The 19,784-nt window shown below is 44.1% G+C and overlaps 1 protein-coding gene across 2 annotated transcripts in view; it reads right to left on the bottom strand.

The window, feature by feature from the left end:
* LOC124137957 (docking protein 5-like) overlaps positions 1-19,784 on the bottom strand; it is a 53,685-nt gene that overhangs the window by 7,094 nt on the left and 26,807 nt on the right. For both annotated transcript variants that reach the window (XM_046504419.2, XM_046504421.2), the window contains exons 2-11: positions 15,453-15,570; positions 13,944-14,166; positions 13,206-13,262; positions 11,759-11,945; positions 9,488-9,600; positions 7,387-7,425; positions 6,196-6,360; positions 4,283-4,369; positions 3,883-3,957; positions 2,582-2,635 (exon numbers count right to left, since the gene is read on the bottom strand). In XM_046504419.2, coding sequence (XP_046360375.2) covers positions 2,582-2,635; positions 3,883-3,957; positions 4,283-4,369; positions 6,196-6,360; positions 7,387-7,425; positions 9,488-9,600; positions 11,759-11,945; positions 13,206-13,262; positions 13,944-14,166; positions 15,453-15,524 — 1,072 coding nt within the window. In that variant the 5' untranslated portion in view covers positions 15,525-15,570. The remainder of the gene's footprint in view (positions 1-2,581; positions 2,636-3,882; positions 3,958-4,282; positions 4,370-6,195; positions 6,361-7,386; positions 7,426-9,487; positions 9,601-11,758; positions 11,946-13,205; positions 13,263-13,943; positions 14,167-15,452; positions 15,571-19,784) is intronic.

Here is a 19,784-nt window from a genome sequence, read left to right as displayed (position 1 = left end):
TCTCACAAATACTTTAATGTTACAGTGGTGTGTGTCCACAATGTACCATGTGTCAGTCAGGTCTCACAAATACTTTAATGTTACAGTGGTGTGTGTTCACAATGTACCATGTGTCAGTCAGGTCTCACAAATACTTTAATGTTACAGTGGTGTGTGTCCACAATGTACTATGTGTCAGTCAGGTCTCACAAAATACTTTAATGTTACAGTGGTGTGTGTCCACAATGTACCATGTGTCTGTCAGTCAGGTCTCACAAATACTTTAATGTTACAGTGGTGTGTGTCCGAGAAGGCGGGTACTGGCTTGCTTCCATGAGAAGGCGGGTACTGGCTTGCATCCACGAGAAGGCGGGTACTGTCTTGCATCCACGAGAAGGCGGGTACTGGCTTGCATCCACGAGAAGGCGGGTACTGGCTTGCATCCACGAGAAGGCGGGTACTAGCTTGCATCCACGAGTAGGCGGGTACTGGCTTGCATCCACGAGAAGGCGGGTACTGGCTTGCTTCCATGAGAAGGCGGGTACTGGCTTGCATCCACGAGAAGGCGGGTACTGGCTTGCATCCACGAGAAGGCGGGTACTGGCTTGCATCCATCAGAAAGCGGGTACTGGCTTGCATCCATGAGAAGGCGGGTACTGGCTTGCATCCACGAGAAGGCGGGTACTGCTTGCATCCACGAGAAGGCGGGTACTGGCTTGCATCCATCAGAAAGCGGGTACTGGCTTGCATCCACGAGAAGGCGGGTACTGGCTTGCTTCCATGAGAAGGCGAGTACTGCTTGCATCCACGAGAAGGCGGGTACTGGCTTGCATCCACGAGAAGGCGGGTACTGGCTTGCATCCACGAGAAAGCGGGTACTGGCTTGAATCCACGAGAAGGCGGGTACTGGCTTGCATCCACGAGAAGGCGGGTACTGACTTGCATCCATCAGAAGGCGGGTACTGACTTGCATCCATCAGAAGGCGGCCGGTACTGGCTTGCATCCATCAGAAAGCGGGTACTGGCTTGCATCCACGAGAAGGCGGGTACTGGCTTGCATCCACGAGAAGGCGGGTACTGGCTTGCATCCACGAGAAGGCGGGTACTGACTTGCATCCACGAGAAGGCGGGTACTGGCTTGCATCCACGAGAAGGCGGGTATTGGCTTGCATCCACGAGAAGGCGGGTACTGGCTTGCATCCATCAGAAAGCGGGTACTGGCTTGCATCCACGAGAAGGCGGGTACTGGCTTGCATCCACGAGAAGGCGGGTACTGTCTTGCATCCACGAGAAGGCGGGTACTGTCTTGCATCCACGAGAAGGCGGGTACTGGCTTGCATCCACGAGAAGACGGGTACTTGCTTGCATCCATCAGAAAGCGGGTACCGGCTTGCATCCACGAGAAGGCGAGTACTGGCTTGCTTCCATGAGAAGGCGGGTACTGGCTTGCATCCACGAGAAGGCGGGTACTGGCTTGCATTCACGAGAAGGCGGGTACTGGCTTGCATCCATCAGAAAGCGGGTACTGGCTTGCATCCACGAGAAGGCGGGTAGTGGCTTGCATCCATCAGAAGACGGGTACTGGCTTGTATCCACGAGAAGGCGGGTACTGGCTTGCATCCATCAGAAGACGGGTACTGGCTTGCATCCATCCTAATGGGGGTCATACCAAGTACTTATTCTGCTGCCATCGACGGCTGTGATGCACTGTTGACTTTATCGTGATCCCGTTTTGGTGCCCAATGTGAGTGTGATTGCATCTCACTCTCGTTATACTGAAGCTTAAGAGTTGGTTTTTGGCACGAAGAGCTCTAAATGGTCGGTGTTGACAAACAGCTGATATCATCTGAAAACGTTTTGTTGATTTTTATTTGTAAAGACAATGTCATGATGTGCACTTTCTTTTGTACTTCAGATCACATATCGTCTGTATGTCATCTTTAATGCTGCAGCGTCGTGTGCATACATAAAACCAAGTGTTTATCTTCTACAATGTACCAGTAGTTCGTGTACGCTATTCACCACGTGTCCATATTATTTAGTGGTACATGTTACAAAATTGCCGGGCGAAAGAAAGTATACACTTGAAAATTGGATTTGACAAAAAGTTACCCAAATATCAAAACGTTACTAGGCTGAAAACAGTCCGCGAAGCATTGCACATTTAAGATCCAAACTACGACTATTATACCCGAATCAAATACATCACCACCGATAACCATTACTTGATTGTTTAGTTTCAGCCACCATCAAACATGGGTGTCTACTTTCCTTTGCCCGGCAGTTTATGTGTTCTCATGTTTTGTAATTTGCATCATCGTACAGTAACTACGGCAATAGGGTCCCGATTCTCTGTGAGTGCTGTGTTTCCTCTGATAAACTTCGCACATTGTAAACACTTGATGGTTGCCATGAAAAAACCATCAGATATGCATAAGATTGATATAAGGAAATATCTAAATACCATCAGTTTTGCTGGTTAACCTGGAGGAAATATGCGTTGGCAGTCAAATCTAATCAGCCATCATTGGCTAGAGTAGAGGTGTGTATGGGCGTTCAATACACCTTTTACTTAAGAAAAGTTACATTAATTGTAGCTCACCTGAGTAGGGCGAGTTGTAGCCTTGTCTGGCCTGCACGGGGTTTAGGTAGTCTGCTGTTAAAAAAAAAGAAAGAGAAAAAAAACCAATTGAATAATTAATGTTAATACGTCAGCGCCAGAGTTTAACTATTCTCCATCATCCGCCGATTGTTCCATTGGCGTAAAAGGCAAAATAGCGATGAAAATGAACGGATTACTGAAAATCAGTGATGACACCAGGTTTCGTGAGAAGAGTAAGCATGTCCTGCCCTACCTTATCACCCATAAGTGAGTGAGTGAGTTTGGTTTAACGCCGCTTTTAATAGTTTTCGAGTTATATCACGGCGTGTCAGCTTAATGTGGGAGGAAAGCCCGAAGTGATGAAGGTTTCAGACGTTTACCACTTCGGTGAAACCCACGAGCACGGGTATGGTGCTGACAAACCTAGAAACATAATTGGGGCGAACCGGGATTCGAACCCACAATTTAATGGTTTCTGGCGTGCCCAAGTGACGCAATTCTGCACAGCGAATCGCGGCGCCTTAGACGACTGGGCCACCCGTGCCCCCACCCATAAGTCACAAAAACTGAATAAACAAACATTCCGTCCGCATAGTTTTAATCACTGGTTGGTTCGTTCGGGGACACACAATACACAACGCATGTGCTTTTCATCCAAAACTTCAACGCCAGAGAATATTCAGTCTCCACTATCCGCCGAAACATATGCCTTACAGCATAAAAGGCAAAGTAGTGATACAAATTATACGAATGGATCACTGCAAAATAAGTGATGACACCAGGTGTTCGCGAAATGGGTAAGCATGTCCTGCTCTACCCGTATCGCCACCACTCACATTTATTATTACAAAACCTAGTGCCAGTGAGTAAGTGAGTGAGTTGGGTTTATCGCCGCTTTTAACAGTATTCCAGTTATATCACGGCGTGTCACCTTAATGTGGGAGGAAAGCCCGAAGTGATGCAAGTCTCAGACGTTTACCACTTCGGTGAAACCCACGAGAACGGGTATGGTGCTGACAAACCTAGAAACATAATCGGGGCGAACCGGGATTCGAACCCACAATCATAGGTTTCTGACGTGCCCCAGGGACGCAACTCTGCACAGCGAATCGCAGAGCCTTAGACAACTGGGCCAACCGTGCCCCCAAGGACGTGTGAAAGCTGTGTTCAGGACATAGCATGGGTAGCATCGGGATGGCATGGGATATCATCGTATCAGGCCATCGGATTACCAGTACATTACCAGCCTGGTTCCCTGGGTATGCTGCGCTGACGCTACCAGGTACACCATTCATAATCACCTTGACTGGACATATCCGTGTAGGGCGTCCCCTCATCAGGAGGGGGCCGGAGAGGGGGCTGGGGGCCGCTGGTCACTGCAATGAGACGATTTCAAAATGCGAGCTTCTCTTGGAATTATTATCGTGACAGGTTGCGCATTATTTGGGAGAAATTAGCTTTTATGTGATTAGCGATTTATAAAACAAATTCTGTTCTGGAATGGCCTTATCGAAAAAAAATATGAATAAAAATATATGCTTCACACTGTTGAAAAAAAAAAATTGTCAGCCACTAAACATACATTGTTGCAAGGTGGGTATTACGATTTTAGGCTCTTAGTGTTATAAATATATAAATACACACACAATAACACCTCCCAGGATATCAAATGGTCGGTCCCCGAGGACCCACTTCACCTACCCGGGTTATTCATAGGTAAGTAGGGGTTTCTACTCTGCTCCGTCAAGGCAGGCTCGGAAGGTCGACGGTTGTCACTGCGAACCACACCTGAAACATAATGCTTTGTGTTAATACATGATATATTGCATGGCATATAATGTGTGTCATCCTTATTAGTAGGTGTCATTAGCGGTAACTAATAATCTTCATCATTCGACAAATCAGAAAAAAAATATTAGATTGTCGTAATCGCTTAGATTTAAAATGTCACGTTCAATTTTATCATTTTTGTATCGCTTTTATTTCCTCATCTCATATTTCCCCAGTTACATCTCATTATTCCGGACCTACGGGACCGATCATTTCATATTCTGGGAATTTGTATCGAGATTAGACATCTTTTCAGTTAAAATAACGCGATCTTTTTTTTATTTAAAACTATGAACCTGAATTGTTTTAAGAAAAACAATGCAATTTTTGTGGCAGGCAAAGCATAATTATATTCTTCAAGCATTTTCGAGGACAATTTATTTTTTTCGATAATATCTCACCCCCACCCACCGAAAATAAAATGGTCGGTCCCTAAACGAGTCCGGAAAAAACAGATTTTACTTATTTTAGAAAAAAACCTTCAGTACTCCGGACTTAACTGAGTCCGGACACCTTGTTACTCCGGACAGTTACCGCTAGGAACTCCTACACGTATACATGAGTGAGTGAGTGAGCTGGGGTTTGCGCTGCTGTGAACATTATTTGAGTTATATCACGGCGGGTCAGCTTGATGTGAGAGGAAGCCCCGAAGTGATACAGAGATGAATCATTGACCACTTTGTTGAAACCCACGAGCAGGGGAATGGTGCTGACTTCGAAACATAATCAGGTCAAATCTGGGATTTGAACCAATATCAAGGGACGCAAATCTGCACAGGGAATCACGGCGCCTCAGACGACAAGCCCACGATGCTTCCGTATACATTTGTGACACTACACCAATCTCATTAAAATCAGATCTTAGTTCTCGCTATCGCTGAACAAAGCTCTGAGGACATCCCATTAGGGGTCACGTCAGAATGACCTTTCATCCGACCAATCAAAGCGTCACTTACCAGATCATGAAAGTGACAGTCGGAATGTGTTTTCTAATCACGCAACCTCGAAACGTTAACACGGGGTATTCCGAACGACAGTTTGGCCCGCACGACTGATTCCGTCGAAATTATCGTCTATCTCTCGCTTCCGTGGGTGACCATTTGAACGGAGGAGGCACAGTACGTGGGAAGCACTGCCATACAATCTCAACCATATATTAGACATTCCGGATTGTTTGTTTTTTCAGTTTTCAAAATTTTAATCGAGAACTATGTCAACTTATTTTTCATGCGTAGTCTGAAATGGAAGTCGCCAGGTTGAAACGAGTGCCGTAAAGCTCGAGAAAGCTGCTTTCTAATTGGCTGATGTCGACTTCTTGTTAGTCATTTCAATGGTCGGTCAAAGTTCGCGAAAGGTCGGTCTGACGTGACCCGTAATGGAATGTCCTCAGATCTTTGTTTAGCGACAGCGAGAACTTAGATCTGATTTAAATGAGATTGTACACTACACTCGAATTTATTTTTAGTCGTCTAAGGCGCCGCAATTACCTGTGCAGATTTGCGTCCCTTGGACACGCCAGAAACCTATAATTGGTGGTTCGAATCCCGGTTCACCAGGATAATGTTTCAAGGTTTGTCAGTAGCATAACCGTGCTCGTGAGTTTCGCCGAAGTGGTAAACGTCTGAGACCTGCATCACTTTGGGCTTTCCTCCCACATTAAGCTGACACGCCGTGATATAACTGGAATAATGTTAAAAGCGGCGTTAAACCCAACTCACTCACTCACTATGTTTTGTCAAATTATCCACTATGTAACCCCCCTTATTATGTTGTGAACTGCTTACCATGTGAGTGGATGAAGCCCTGGCTGACTCTGCGTTTAGGAAGATCGCGGCCATTGGTGGACTGTCCTCTGGTCAAGGTGGAAGTGTTTCTCTCCGGCAAATATGGTGGGAGTGCCGGTTCAGACATGAACCGCTGTCGGTGATGGGCAGGCGGTTGCATAGGCCCTTCAAATGAAACAAGAGTGTCAGTGTGTCCTCATGAAATGTATTCACTATCAACAACAGCACGGGGTTGGTAGCAGTGATGGGACTTTAAGAATCAGGAGACAAATAGAGCCACCTTGCTCTGTAGTTCACTTAAATCGTGATGGAATAATTGCAATTTTAGACCGTAAAGGGCATAATGCATGGTCAAACTAGAATATGCGAACATAACAAAAATAGAGATTTCTACACAAGTTACGGAACGACATGGATACTGCATTGGAAAAATACATATATAAATAACGTGGTATTACATTTACATTTGTAAGGGCTTATTGCACTTATGTTGCAATTAGATAACGACGTGTGTGTTCGTGTGTGTGTGCGTGCGTGCGCGCGCGCTCATGCGTGTGTTTGTGTGTGTGTGCGTGTGTGTGTGTGTGCGTGCGTGCGTGCGTGCGTGTGTGTGTGTTTGTACAATTCCGGACCAATGTCTGTTTTATAGAACTCGCCCACTGAGTGAGTGAGTGAGTATGGTTTTACGCCGCTTTTAGCAATATTCCAGCAATATCACGGCGGGGCACACAATAAATGGGCTTCACACATTGTACCCATGTCGGGAATCGAACCCGGGTCTTCGGCGTGACGAGCGAACGCTTTAACCACTAGGCTACCCGACCGCCCCACTAGCCCACTGAGTCACAGTTCAACATGGCGTCCCCACTCAGCCACATTATATTGGCTCAGAGCAGGAGCAGTCTTTGTTTTATCTCCTCAAAGCCAACCAAAGACCTTCCGGTCTCCGGGAAGACGCTCTGTTCACTGGGATAATTGTAGGGAATGGCAGGACAGCGTCGTCTGGCTGATACGGCGACCATGTTTCAAATGGAATCAAAATTTATCCAGGTTTTATTTTCGAATTCATTAGTGTTTAGGGATTATGTCGAACATGTGAACGTTTAGTTCAAACGGATTGGGAGGCCAAAAGATAAGGAGGTCGCTTGAAGTTCAGGTGAGCTAAAATTACACTTGCTACTATATACGTACCTGGAGAGTAGAGATTGTTCGCAGTAGGATCACTGCCACCTGAAAAACACAATGTCGAAACAGCTCAGACTCCTCCACATCCTAACTGACTCCACATCCTGCCTGTCACAATGTTCTGACCGATTCCACCTCCTGACTGACTCGACTCAATGACTCCACACCCTTCCTCTAACTCCTGACTGACTCGACTCAATGACCATACACCCTTCCTCTAACTCCTGACTGACTCGACTCAATGACTCCACACCCTTGCTCTACATCCTGACTGACTCGACTCAATGACTCCACACCCTTTCTCTACATCCTGACTGACTCGACTCAATAACTCCACACCCTTGCTCTACATCCTGACTGACTCCACTCAATGACTCCACACCCTTCCTCTAACTCCTGACTGACTCGACTCAATGACTCCACACCCTTGCTCTACATCCTGACTGACTCGACTCAATGACTCCACCCCCTTGCTCTACATCCTCACTGACTCGACTCAGTGACTCCACACCCATACTCCACATCCTGGCTGTCACAACGTTCTGACCTATTCCTTCTCCTGACTGACTCGACTCAATGACTCCACACCCTTGCTCTACATCCTGACTGACTCGACTCAATGACTCCACACCCTTGCTCTACATCCTGACTGACTCGACTCAATGACTCCACACCCTTGCTCTACATCCTGACTGACTCCACTCAATGACTCCACACCCTTGCTCTAACTCCTGACTGACTCGACTCAATGACTCCACACCCTTGCTCTACATCCTGACTGACTCGACTCAATGACTCCACACCCTTGCTCTACATCCTGACTGACTCGATTCAATGACTCCACCCCCTTGCTCTACATCCTCACTGACTCGACTCAGTGACTCCACACCCATACTCCACATCCTGGCTGTCACAACGTTCTGACCTATTCCTTCTCCTGACTGACTCGACTCTATGGCTCCACACCCTTGCTCTACATCCTGACTGACTCGACTCTATGGCTCCACTCCCTTTCTCTACATCCTGAATGACTCGACTCAATGACTCAACACCCTTGCTCTACATCCTGACTGACTCCACTCAATGACTCAACACCCTTGCTCTACATCCTGAATGACTCGACTCTATGGCTCCACTCCCTTTCTCTACATCCTGACTGACTCCACTCAATGACTCCACACCCTTTCTCTACATCCTGACTGATTCGGCTCAATGACTCCACACCCTTGCTCTAAAACCTCACTGACTCGACTCAGTGACTCCACACCCTTTCTCTACATCCTGACTGACTCGACTCAATGACTCCACACCCTTGCTCTTCATCCTGACTTACTCGACTCAATGACTCCACACCCTTGCTCTACATCCTGACTGACTCGACTCAATGACTCCACACCCTTGCTCCATATCCTGACTGACTCCACTCAATGACTCCACACCCTTACTCCACATCCTGGCTGTCACAACGTTCTGACCTGTTCCTTCTCCTGACTGACTCGACTCAATGACTCCACACCCTTTCTCTACATCCTGACTGACTCGACTCAATGACCCCACACCCTTACTCCACATCCTGGCTGTCACAACGTTCTGACCTATTCCTTCTCCTGACTGACTCGACTCAATGACTCCACACCCTTGCTCTACATCCTCACTGACTCGACTCAATGACTCCACACCCTTGCTCTACATCCTGACTGACTCCACTCAATGACCCCACACCCTTGCTCTACATCCTGACTGACTCGACTCAATGACTCCACACCCTTGCTCTACATCCTGACTGACTCGACTCAATGACTCCACACCCTTGCTCTGCATCCTGACTGACTCCACTCAATGACCCCACACCCTTGCTCTACATCCTGACTGACCCCACTCAATGACTCCACACCCTTTCTCTTCATCCTGACTGACTCGACTCAATGACTCCACACCTTTGCTCTACATCCTGACTGACTCCACTCAATGACTCCACACTGTTAGTCCACATCCTAACTTCACACCCAACGATACAAACCATACTTACTGAATTTGAATTGACACATCTGACTGACCGATCAGAATCGTATATTCCCCAAAACTATATTCATGACCGACCACCTACCTGGCCTGGATAAGGTGTTGTTCATGCCCCTGGCCTGGTCGTCGAGCTTGGTGAGGATGTTGTAGGAGTGGGCCGACTGACACATGATGAATCCCTCCCCCACCGGGCTGCTCCTGTAGCAACATACACAACATGTGCGTTACTCCAACAAGGTGTCCACTCTACAGGGTGTCCACACTACCGGGTGTATACACTACAGGGTATCCACAGTACAGGGTGTCCATACTACAGGGTGTTTGCACAACAGGGTTTCCACACTACAGGTTGTCCATACTACAGCTTGTCTACACTACCGGGTGTCCGCACTACAGGGTGCCCACACTACAGGGTTTCTACACTACAGGGTATCTACACTACAGAGTGTCTACATCTACACAACAGAGTGTCTTCACTACAGGGTGTCCACATTACATGGCGCCTATACAACATCGTGCCCCCACTACAGGGTATCTACACTACAGGGTGTCTACTCTACAGGGTATCCACACTACAGGGTATCTATATGACATGGTGTCTACAGTACAGGGTGTCCACACTACAGGGTGTCTAAACTACAGGGTATCTACATTACATGGTGTCTACACTACAGGGTGTCCACACTACAGGGTGTCTAAACGACAGGGTATCTACATTACAGGGTGTCTACACTACAGAGTGTCCACACTACAGGGTGTCAACACTACAAGGTGTCTACACTACAGGGTATCCACATTACATGATGTATACACTACAGGATGTCCACACTACAGGGTGTCAACACAACAGGGTGTCAACACTACAGGTTATCTACATTACAGGGTATCTACACTACAAGGTGCCTACTCTACAGGGTATCCACACTACAGGGTATCTACATTACATGGTGTCTACACTACAGGGTGTCCACACTACAGGGTGTCTAAACGACAGGGTATCTACATTACAGGGTGTCTTCACTACAGAGTGTCCACACTACAGGGTGTCAACACTACAAGGTGTCTACACTACAGGGTATCCACATTACATGATGTATACACTACAGGATGTCCACACTACAGGGTGTCAACACAACAGGGTGTCAACACTACAGGTTATCTACATTACAGGGTATCTACACTACAAGGTGTCTACACTACAGGGTATCCACATTACATGATGTCTACACTACGGGGTGTCCACACTACAGGGTGTCTAAACTACAGGGTATCTACACTACAGGGTGCCTACTCTACAGGGAATCCACACTACAGGGTATCTACATTACATAGTGTCTACACTACAGGGTGTCCACACTACATGGTGTCTAAACTACAGGGTATCTACATTACAGGGTGTCTAAACTACAGAGTGTCAACACTACAGGGTGTCTACACTACAGGGTATCCACATTACAAGATGTCTACACTACAGGGTGTCAACACTACAGGTTATCTACATTACAGGGTATCTACACTACAGGGTGTCTACACTACAGGGTATCCACATTACATGATGTCTACACTACAGGGTGTCCACACTACAGGGTGTCAACACAACAGGGTGTCTAGAATACAGGGTATCTACATTATAGGGTGTCCACACTACAGGGTGCCTACACTGCAGGGTTTCTACGCCACAAACTACACGGTGCCAACACCACAGACAACAGAGCATCTAGTACTATTTACACCATATACTACAGGGTATCAATACTACGGACTATTATACAGAGTATCTACACCACGGGATGTCTATGCCACAAACTCACTCCACCCCACCTCACTCCATCCCAACCCCTACTCCCTACCAACGTTCACAAGCAGTGTTAACAGCAACGTTTTAAACAGGTCTCCATAGTAAATGTCGTGATGAATAATCTGCCTCTTTTTCAGATAATAAAAGAAAACGATCTTATAAAAAATATTAGACTAACATCTAGTCTCTGAAATGAACATATCGTACATAAAAAAACAGTTGTTCAGTTATCTTAATAAAAATATAATAAAAAGGAGCCCAGTGACTCTCTTCATTTCCTGATACTGCAGTGATCTAGACTTGCCAAACATTATAGACTTGCATTGGCTGTATTTGATATATATTTGTATCAGGGTCTGTAAGACAGACTAAATTCATTCAGCGGTGATGTCATTTAAAATAATAATAAACCGGCCACAGTCTGCTCACATTTGACGAAAGTATCTTACGAAAAGTTGATTGATTAATCGTAAGCTGACTAGTATGTTAAATAGCACCTATGAGACGAGTGCAGATAAGCATGGCGGAAGTCTGGTGACTCTGTACATCTGTACCCACCTCCCGGTTTCAATCCAGAACATCAAATCTCTTTCTTCCTGTTTGTATTTGCGGATTGTCGTCAGAGGTATTTTAGCCAGGATTTCGTCTCCCTGAATAATTGTCAGGTGACCATCGGCGATGTAAAGATTGACCTCGCCGTGAAAGTTGGTATGCGGTGCATTGATGATGCATGCTGGAAACATGTCTGTAAAAATATGTAACGGTTGAGGTTGGGGTGATGAGGACGATAATGTCGATAATAATGATAAAGATAACGATATTAAAATCGATAATAATACTAACACCAGTAACAGCTGCTACTACTACTACTACTACTACTACTACTACTACTACTACTTCTAACCCGTGAAGATCCGGGGTAAAATAGGTCTTCAGCAACCCATGCTTGTCGTATGAGGCGACTATGCTCGTCGTTTGAGACGACTAACGAGATCGGGTGGTCAGACTCGCTGACTTGGTTGATGCATGTCATCGTATTACAATTCCGTGGCAAGGGCGACTGCAGGAATTGCAAAGCATGTGTACCGCCAACTGGGCGTCGACAGATATTTTGCAAATCTTTTCATGTTTATAATCAAGATGCTCAAGTGATTTGATGCACTTCGCGGGGTAAGACCCGTTTTATTACAATGTAGATCTTGATTATCGATCAAATCATTTTGACAGGGCGCCGCCATTGTGTTAAAAGAAAATACAAGTGACACGAGTTATGGAATCTGATTGGTCAATAGGAAGGACATAGAAGGGACATAATTCGTAATAGCCACTGGTGACTCTACGATCGAACCCAGAAATTCCAGCCTTGTTCGGCAAGAGTGGGAACTGGAATTTTATAGTCAGTTAACGCCCTTGCCTCGGGGGATGATACGAAAGGAAGACTAATGATTTGAATGAAGCTATCGTGTTTTGGGGTGCACAACGTGTTCATACACGTGAAGATTCCGGGGTAGAATAGGTCTTCAGCAACCCATTATACTTGCCGTAAAAGGCGACTATGTTTGTCGTAAAAGGCGACTAACGGGATAGGTTACTTGACTTGGTTGATACATGTCATCCATCCCAATTGCGTGGGTCGATGCTCATCATGTCAATCACTGGATTGTCTGGTCCAGACTCGAATACTTACAGACCTCCGTTTTATAGCTGGAATATTGCTGAGTGCGGCGTTAAACAACAAACAAAAAACAAAACTACCATAACTACTACTACTTCTACTACTACTACTACTGATGATTATGACGATTATGATGATGAGGACGACGACGACGACGACGACGACGAAGAAGACGATGATGATGATGATGATGGCGACTTTACCTAACTGCAATCTATTAAAGGTGTCTCGGCACAGGCATAACGATGTGGAGTATTCCTAGGCTAGTTAGATTTCAATTTCTTCACGGTTTTGGCGAGACCCCAGTAATGACGGGCGATAGAAACTTACCAATCTTTTTCTCAACTTCTCTCTGTAGACACGACAGCCATTCTTTCGCTCCCGCCTCTGTAAATGTACATACATGTGAGTACAGACACTTGCCTTTATGTAAAATCTAATTAACATCGTCATTCAACATAGCAAATTTTATTCAAAAGATACAACTGGCTAAAAATAAAAATGATGTGAACTACGCGATTTAAATGAAACACAACTGCATACCAGACACATGTGATAATATTAAGTCAGGATATTGAGCAAAAATGTCCAAAATATGTTTTTATTCAAAATTAAACAATAATTGCTGTATCTATGGAAAAAATTATTTTAGATATATCTTTTTATTATTTAAAATTGAAAACTTGAAAACTGATATTTTGTTGTTGAAAACATATTTAAATAAAATTATGTACTTACCCGAATCACAGTGCCCTATATTTGAATGTATATAGTCATACTTACTTGAGTCTACCCGTGAAGATCCGGGGTAGAATAGGTCTTCAGCAACCCATGCTTACCTTTAAAGGCGATTATGCTTGTCGTAACGAGATCGGGCGGTCAGGCTCGCTGACTTGGTTGATGCATGTCATCGTATCCTAACTGCGTGGATCGATGCTTATGATGTCAATCACTGGATTGCCAGGTCCAGATTCTATTATAGACAGACCGCCGTCATATAGCGTGAACATTGCTGAGTGCGGCGTAAACCACGAAAAAACAAACAAACAAACAAACAAACAAACTTACCCGAATCACAGGTGAAGTTGATTTCCTTACATTGTTCAGTCCTGAGGGCGATATGAACGCCTTTCGGTCTTCCGGGCAGTCGCTCGACATTTAGAATGTCGTTGATGTAGTACTCATGCCTCGGCTTCCCTCTCGTTGCGTCCTTCTCGTCCAGGTATTTAATAAGGCGGGCGGGAGATCTAGTTGTGTTCTCGTGAAGCACAAACCATCGCTTCGACCATTTCTGTCAGCATAGAGTTACTGTTCTAAATACAGTAAACTACGGTTATAACGAACTCAAAGGGACTACTTATTTTAGTTCGTTATAACCGTAATTCGTTATAAGCATATATACAGCATAACTACAGCATATAGTCGGGACTAAAACGTTTGTTCGTTATATCCGTTAGTTCGTTATAAGCCTGTTCGTTATAACCGTATTTAACTGTATCTGTATTACCAGATGAGCGTTTATTAAGGCGATATTTGACGCCGAATCGGTTATTTCATGCTCAATGAAATAATAACATTGATTCAGAATATGAAGGAGGATTTTCATGAACGACACTCGACGCCGAATCGGTTATTCCACGCACAATAAAGCAATGATGTTAATTTAGAATATAAAAGAGGGCTATTAAACTTTTGTTTGTTTGTTTGTTTTTTAACGCCGCACTCAGCAATATTCCAGCTATATGACGGCGGTCTGTAAATAATCAAGTCTGGACCAGACAATCCAGTGATTGACATCATGAACATCGATCCCCGCCATTGGGATCGATGACATGCATCAACCAAGTCAGCGAGCCTGACCACCCGATCCCGTTAGTCGCCTCTTACGACAAACATAGTCTCCTTTTACGACAAGCATGGGTTGCTTAAGACCTAGTCTACCCCGGATTTTCACGGGTCCGGCTATTAAACTAGTGGACATTTGACTGGACAGCGACATGATGACGTCATGTGCGCCCTGCCGTTCAATTCAGTAGAAGATGCAAGATGACAGTACCAGACCACATTGTGCCCAGCTCGTCACCGATTATCTCCGACGAAAAGGCATACGGACATTGGACATGTCCCCAAACTACTAGTATTCAACGCTGAACATGTTACTGTTATGTAACAGACATGAAACGTGTAAATTGTCATGTAAGCCTAATCCTATATGCATTGGCATTGATACAAAATGAATAACACGGTGTTTTGATATGTATACCTTGTACTATTTAGGGACCATTTTCAACACATATCAAAATAAATAGAAACGTTCTCTGTGTACGGAGACTTACCGGGGCCAAAAGCAAACTACATCAGTTTTTTAATACATACCTCTATGAACCGAAATAAATACACAGTCAATCCTTAAATAAATGAATAAATACAAACGCCTGCCTATTCTGGGTTAGTAAAACATGAATTTTCCCAATTTAGCAAATTTTTAAGTGAATGCTTTCTTTTTCCCAGAAGTTTATGTTTAAAATGGTGTTATATAACTCCTGAATCAAATTTAGTCTCGCAACAGCACAGTACCTTGATGTGTCTGCTTTGGGAATGTACATAGCCGACTTTGACAATATCAGATACTTCATTTAGCGACGCCATTCAGGTGCATCTTGCCTCCTAAGATTAAAGGTCACTTTGTCAGCGTCTGAAAATAAAAACAGCAACATCTGAATAAGTATTCGGCGAAACCTCACCAATCCATGACGTGCCTTTCCCTGTAAAATTGACCAGATTAACAACTGAAGGATGTAACGATTTACGCGCATGAAGAATTGTCCCTAAACTGATTCCACTGTTTGTTCGCGCAGCATGTTAAGTGCGTATAACTGTATTCGTGTACGTAGATGTCAATAACACCCTTTTTTTAAAATGTATTTTTGTGACTTTCAGCGTTTAGAAGGCGGGGTTTTCAGTTGACTGGGCTCCTGTCTACCTTAACTACTAGCGCTTAGTTTGTGGCGCGCACCAACTGTGGAACCAGTTTAGGTTTACATAGTAACGGTGTCCGTGCTATCGGGGTTTCACTGTACACAACTGAAACCCAGATGATAACCATGGGTTGAGTGCGGAAAATGGAACCTGCTGAAGCAGTGATGCTGGTGTAAAATCGAGGACAGGTGACCTGGCCAGGCACGACGTAATAAAATCTGGGGCAGATTACCGTCAACTTTATATTCAAACAAATAAGAATGTAAACACGGTCCTTGACTCAGCCTTGGCAAAAAATAGGCGATTTCAACTTTGTAAAACACACTTATACATGAGTTGGTTTCGAGTTAAGGTGACCATTAAAATAGGTCGCTGTTCTTGTCCTCGGCCTATGGGTTTATGACAAAGCTGTGTAACTGTCTCTATTTAGCTGTAATGTACAGGAACGAAACACAACACAAGCGATCATGGCCGCAATCAGGTCGCCGCGTCCCTTTCACGGCTTTTTGAAGCTTCAATGTAACAGAACACCCGCGATCATTGCCATCTGATACGTTTAGGTCTTTCTAAAGGTAAATCGTATTTGTCTAGAGGTAGAACTGGATAGTCAATTCAACAAACAACGTGGTATCTCCATGTCCATATTACATACGCGTGTATGTCTACCATCTTCCCGAGGCAAGAGAGTTAACTGACTTTAAAAATTTAGTTTCCACCCTTGCCGAATTCCTGGGCTCGACCGTAGCGCCACCAGTGGTTATTATGAATAATGTCCGTTCGTTTCAAACAAAATAGCGGCGCCCAGTCAAGACGATCTGATCGATAATCAAGATCTATACTGTGATAAAACGGGTCTTCCATCGCGAAGAACATCAAATCACGCGAGCACATTAATTAAAAAACAAGAAAAGGTTTGGAAAATATCTGTTGACAACGAGTTGGCGGTGCACATGTTTTGCAAATCCTGCAATCGACCGAAATCTGCACGGCAGTTTACGAACCGGATTTCGATTTCGTTGCGAGATTTTGATTGGACTATGCATAGACTCGTTAGTCCAGCCAAAATGTAACTCCATAATCTCAGCCTAGTTCGGCAAGGATGGAAACTGGACTTTTATAGTCAGTTAACGCTCTTGCCTCGGGAAGATGATGTCTACTGAATCATGACGTCATGACGTCTGCCCTTATGTTTGTAAGGCGGCTGTCTATCTGTCTGGCGTCTGTCTATATACATTACATTTGTCTACCTGCCTTTGTGACGTCTGTCTACCTGTCTGCATGGCGTCTGTCTACATATCTGTCTGACGACTGCCTATCTGTCTGACGACTGCCTGTCTGTCCGACATATGCCTATCTGTCTGACGACTGCTTATCGATCTGACGTATGCCTATCTGTCTGACGTATGCCTATCGGTCTGACGTATGCCTATCGGTCTGTCTGTCTATCTGTCTGACGTATGCCTATCTGTCTGACGATTGCCTATCTGTCTGACGTGTGCCTGTCTGTCTGACGACTGCCTTTCTGTCTAACAACTGCCTATCTGTCTGACGTATTGTCTGACGACTGATAATCTGTCTGACGTAAGCCTATCTGCCTTATATCTTCCTACCTGTCTGTATGACATGTGTATGTGTATGTATGACATGTGTATCTGTCTGTATGACATGTGTATCTGTCTGTATGACATGTGTATCTGTCTGTATGACATGTCTATGTGTCTCTATGACATGTGTATGTGTCTGTATGACATGTGTATGTGTCTGTATGACATGTCTATGTGTCTGTATGACATGTCTATGTGACTGTATGACATGTGTATGTGTCTGTATGACACGTGTATCTGTCTGTATGACATGTGTATCTGTCTGTATGACATGTCTATGTGTCTGTATGACATGTCTATGTGTCTGTATGACATGTGTATGTGTCTGTATGACATGTGTATCTGTCTGTATGACATGTCTATGTGTCTGTATGACATGTGTATCTGTCTGTATGACATGTGTATCTGTCTGTATGACATGTGTATCTGTCTGTATGACATGTGTACCTGTCTGTATGACATGTGTATGTGTCTGTATGACATGTGTATCTGTCTGTATGACATGTGTATCTGTCTGTATGACATGTGTATCTGTCTGTATGACATGTGTATCTGTCTGTATGACTTGTGTATCTGTCTGTATGATATGTGTATGTGTCTGTATGACATGTGTATCTGTCTGTATGACATGTGTATCTGTCTGTATGACATGTGTATCTGTCTGTATGACATGTGTATCTGTCTGTATGACTTGTGTATCTGTCTGTATGATATGTGTATGTGTCTGTATGACATGTGTATCTGTCTGTATGACATGTGTATCTGTCTGTATGACATGTGTATCTGTCTGTATGACATGTGTATCTGTCTGTATGACATGTGTATCTGTCTGTATGACATGTGTATCTGTCTGTATGACATGTCTATCTGTCTGTATGACTTGTGTATCTGTCTGTATGACATGTGTATCTGTCTGTATGACATGTGTATCTGTCTGTATGACATGTGTATCTGTCTGTATGACATGTGTATGTGTCTGTATGACATGTGTATGTGTCTGTATGACATGTCTATGTTTCTGTAGGACATGTGTATCTGTCTGTATGACATGTGTATCTGTCTATATGACATATGTATGTGTCTGTATGACATGTCTATGTGTCTGTATGACATGTGTATCTGTCTGTATGACATGTGTATCTGTCTGTATGACATGTGTATCTGTCTGTATGACATGTGTATCTGTCTGTATGGCATGTGTATCCGTCTATATGACACGTGTATCTGTCTGTATCACATGTGTATGTGTCTGTATGACATGTGTATGTGTCTGTATGACATGTGTATGTGTCTGTATGACACGTGTATCTGTCTGTATGACATGTGTATGTGTCTGTATGACATGTGTATGTGTCTGTATGACATGTGTATGTGTCTGTATGACACGTGTATCTGTCTGTATGACACGTGTATCTGTCTGTATGACATGTCTATGTGTCTGTAGGACATGTGTATCTGTCTGTATGACATGTGTATCCGTCTATATGACATATGTATGTGTCTGTATGACATGTCTATGTGTCTGTATGACATGTGTATCTGTCTGTATGACATGTGTATCTGTCTGTATGACATATGTATCTGTCTGTATGACATGTGTATGTGTCTGTATGACATGTGTATCTGTCTCTATGACATGTGTATCTGTCTGTATGACATGTCTATGTGTCTGTATGACATGTGTATCTGTCTGTATGACATGTGTATCTGTCTGTATGACATATGTATCTGTCTGTATGACATGTGTATGTGTCTGTATGACATGTGTATCTGTCTCTATGACATGTGTATCTGTCTGTATGACATGTGTATCTGTCTGTATGACATGTGTATGTGTCTGTATGACATGTGTATGTGTCTGTATGACATGTGTATGTGTCTGTATGACATGTGTATGTGTCTGTATGACATGTCTATCTGTCTGTATGACATGTGTATGTGTCTGTATGACATATGTATCTGTCTGTATGACATGTGTATCTGTCTGTATGACATGTCTATGTGTCTGTATGACATGTCTATATGTCTGTATGACATGTGTATCTGTCTGTATGACATCTGTATCTGTCTGTATGACATCTGTATCTGTCTGTATGACATGTCTATGTGTCTGTATGACATGTGTTTGTGTCTGTATGACATGTGTATCTGTCTGTATGACACGTGTATCTGTCTGTATGACATCTGTATCTGTCTGTATGACATGTGTATCTGTCTGTATGACATCTGTATCTGTCTGTATGACATGTGTATCTGTCTGTATGACATGTGTATGTGTCTGTATGACATGTGTATCTGTCTGTATGACATGTGTATCTATCTGTAT

Source organism: Haliotis rufescens, unplaced genomic scaffold (genome assembly GCF_023055435.1).
Source record: "Haliotis rufescens isolate VD_foot unplaced genomic scaffold, xgHalRufe1.0.p SCAF_17, whole genome shotgun sequence".
NCBI classification, from domain to species: domain Eukaryota; kingdom Metazoa; phylum Mollusca; class Gastropoda; order Lepetellida; family Haliotidae; genus Haliotis; species Haliotis rufescens.
Note: the sequence above shows the minus strand (reverse complement) of the source record. Positions and strands in the feature narration are given on the sequence as shown.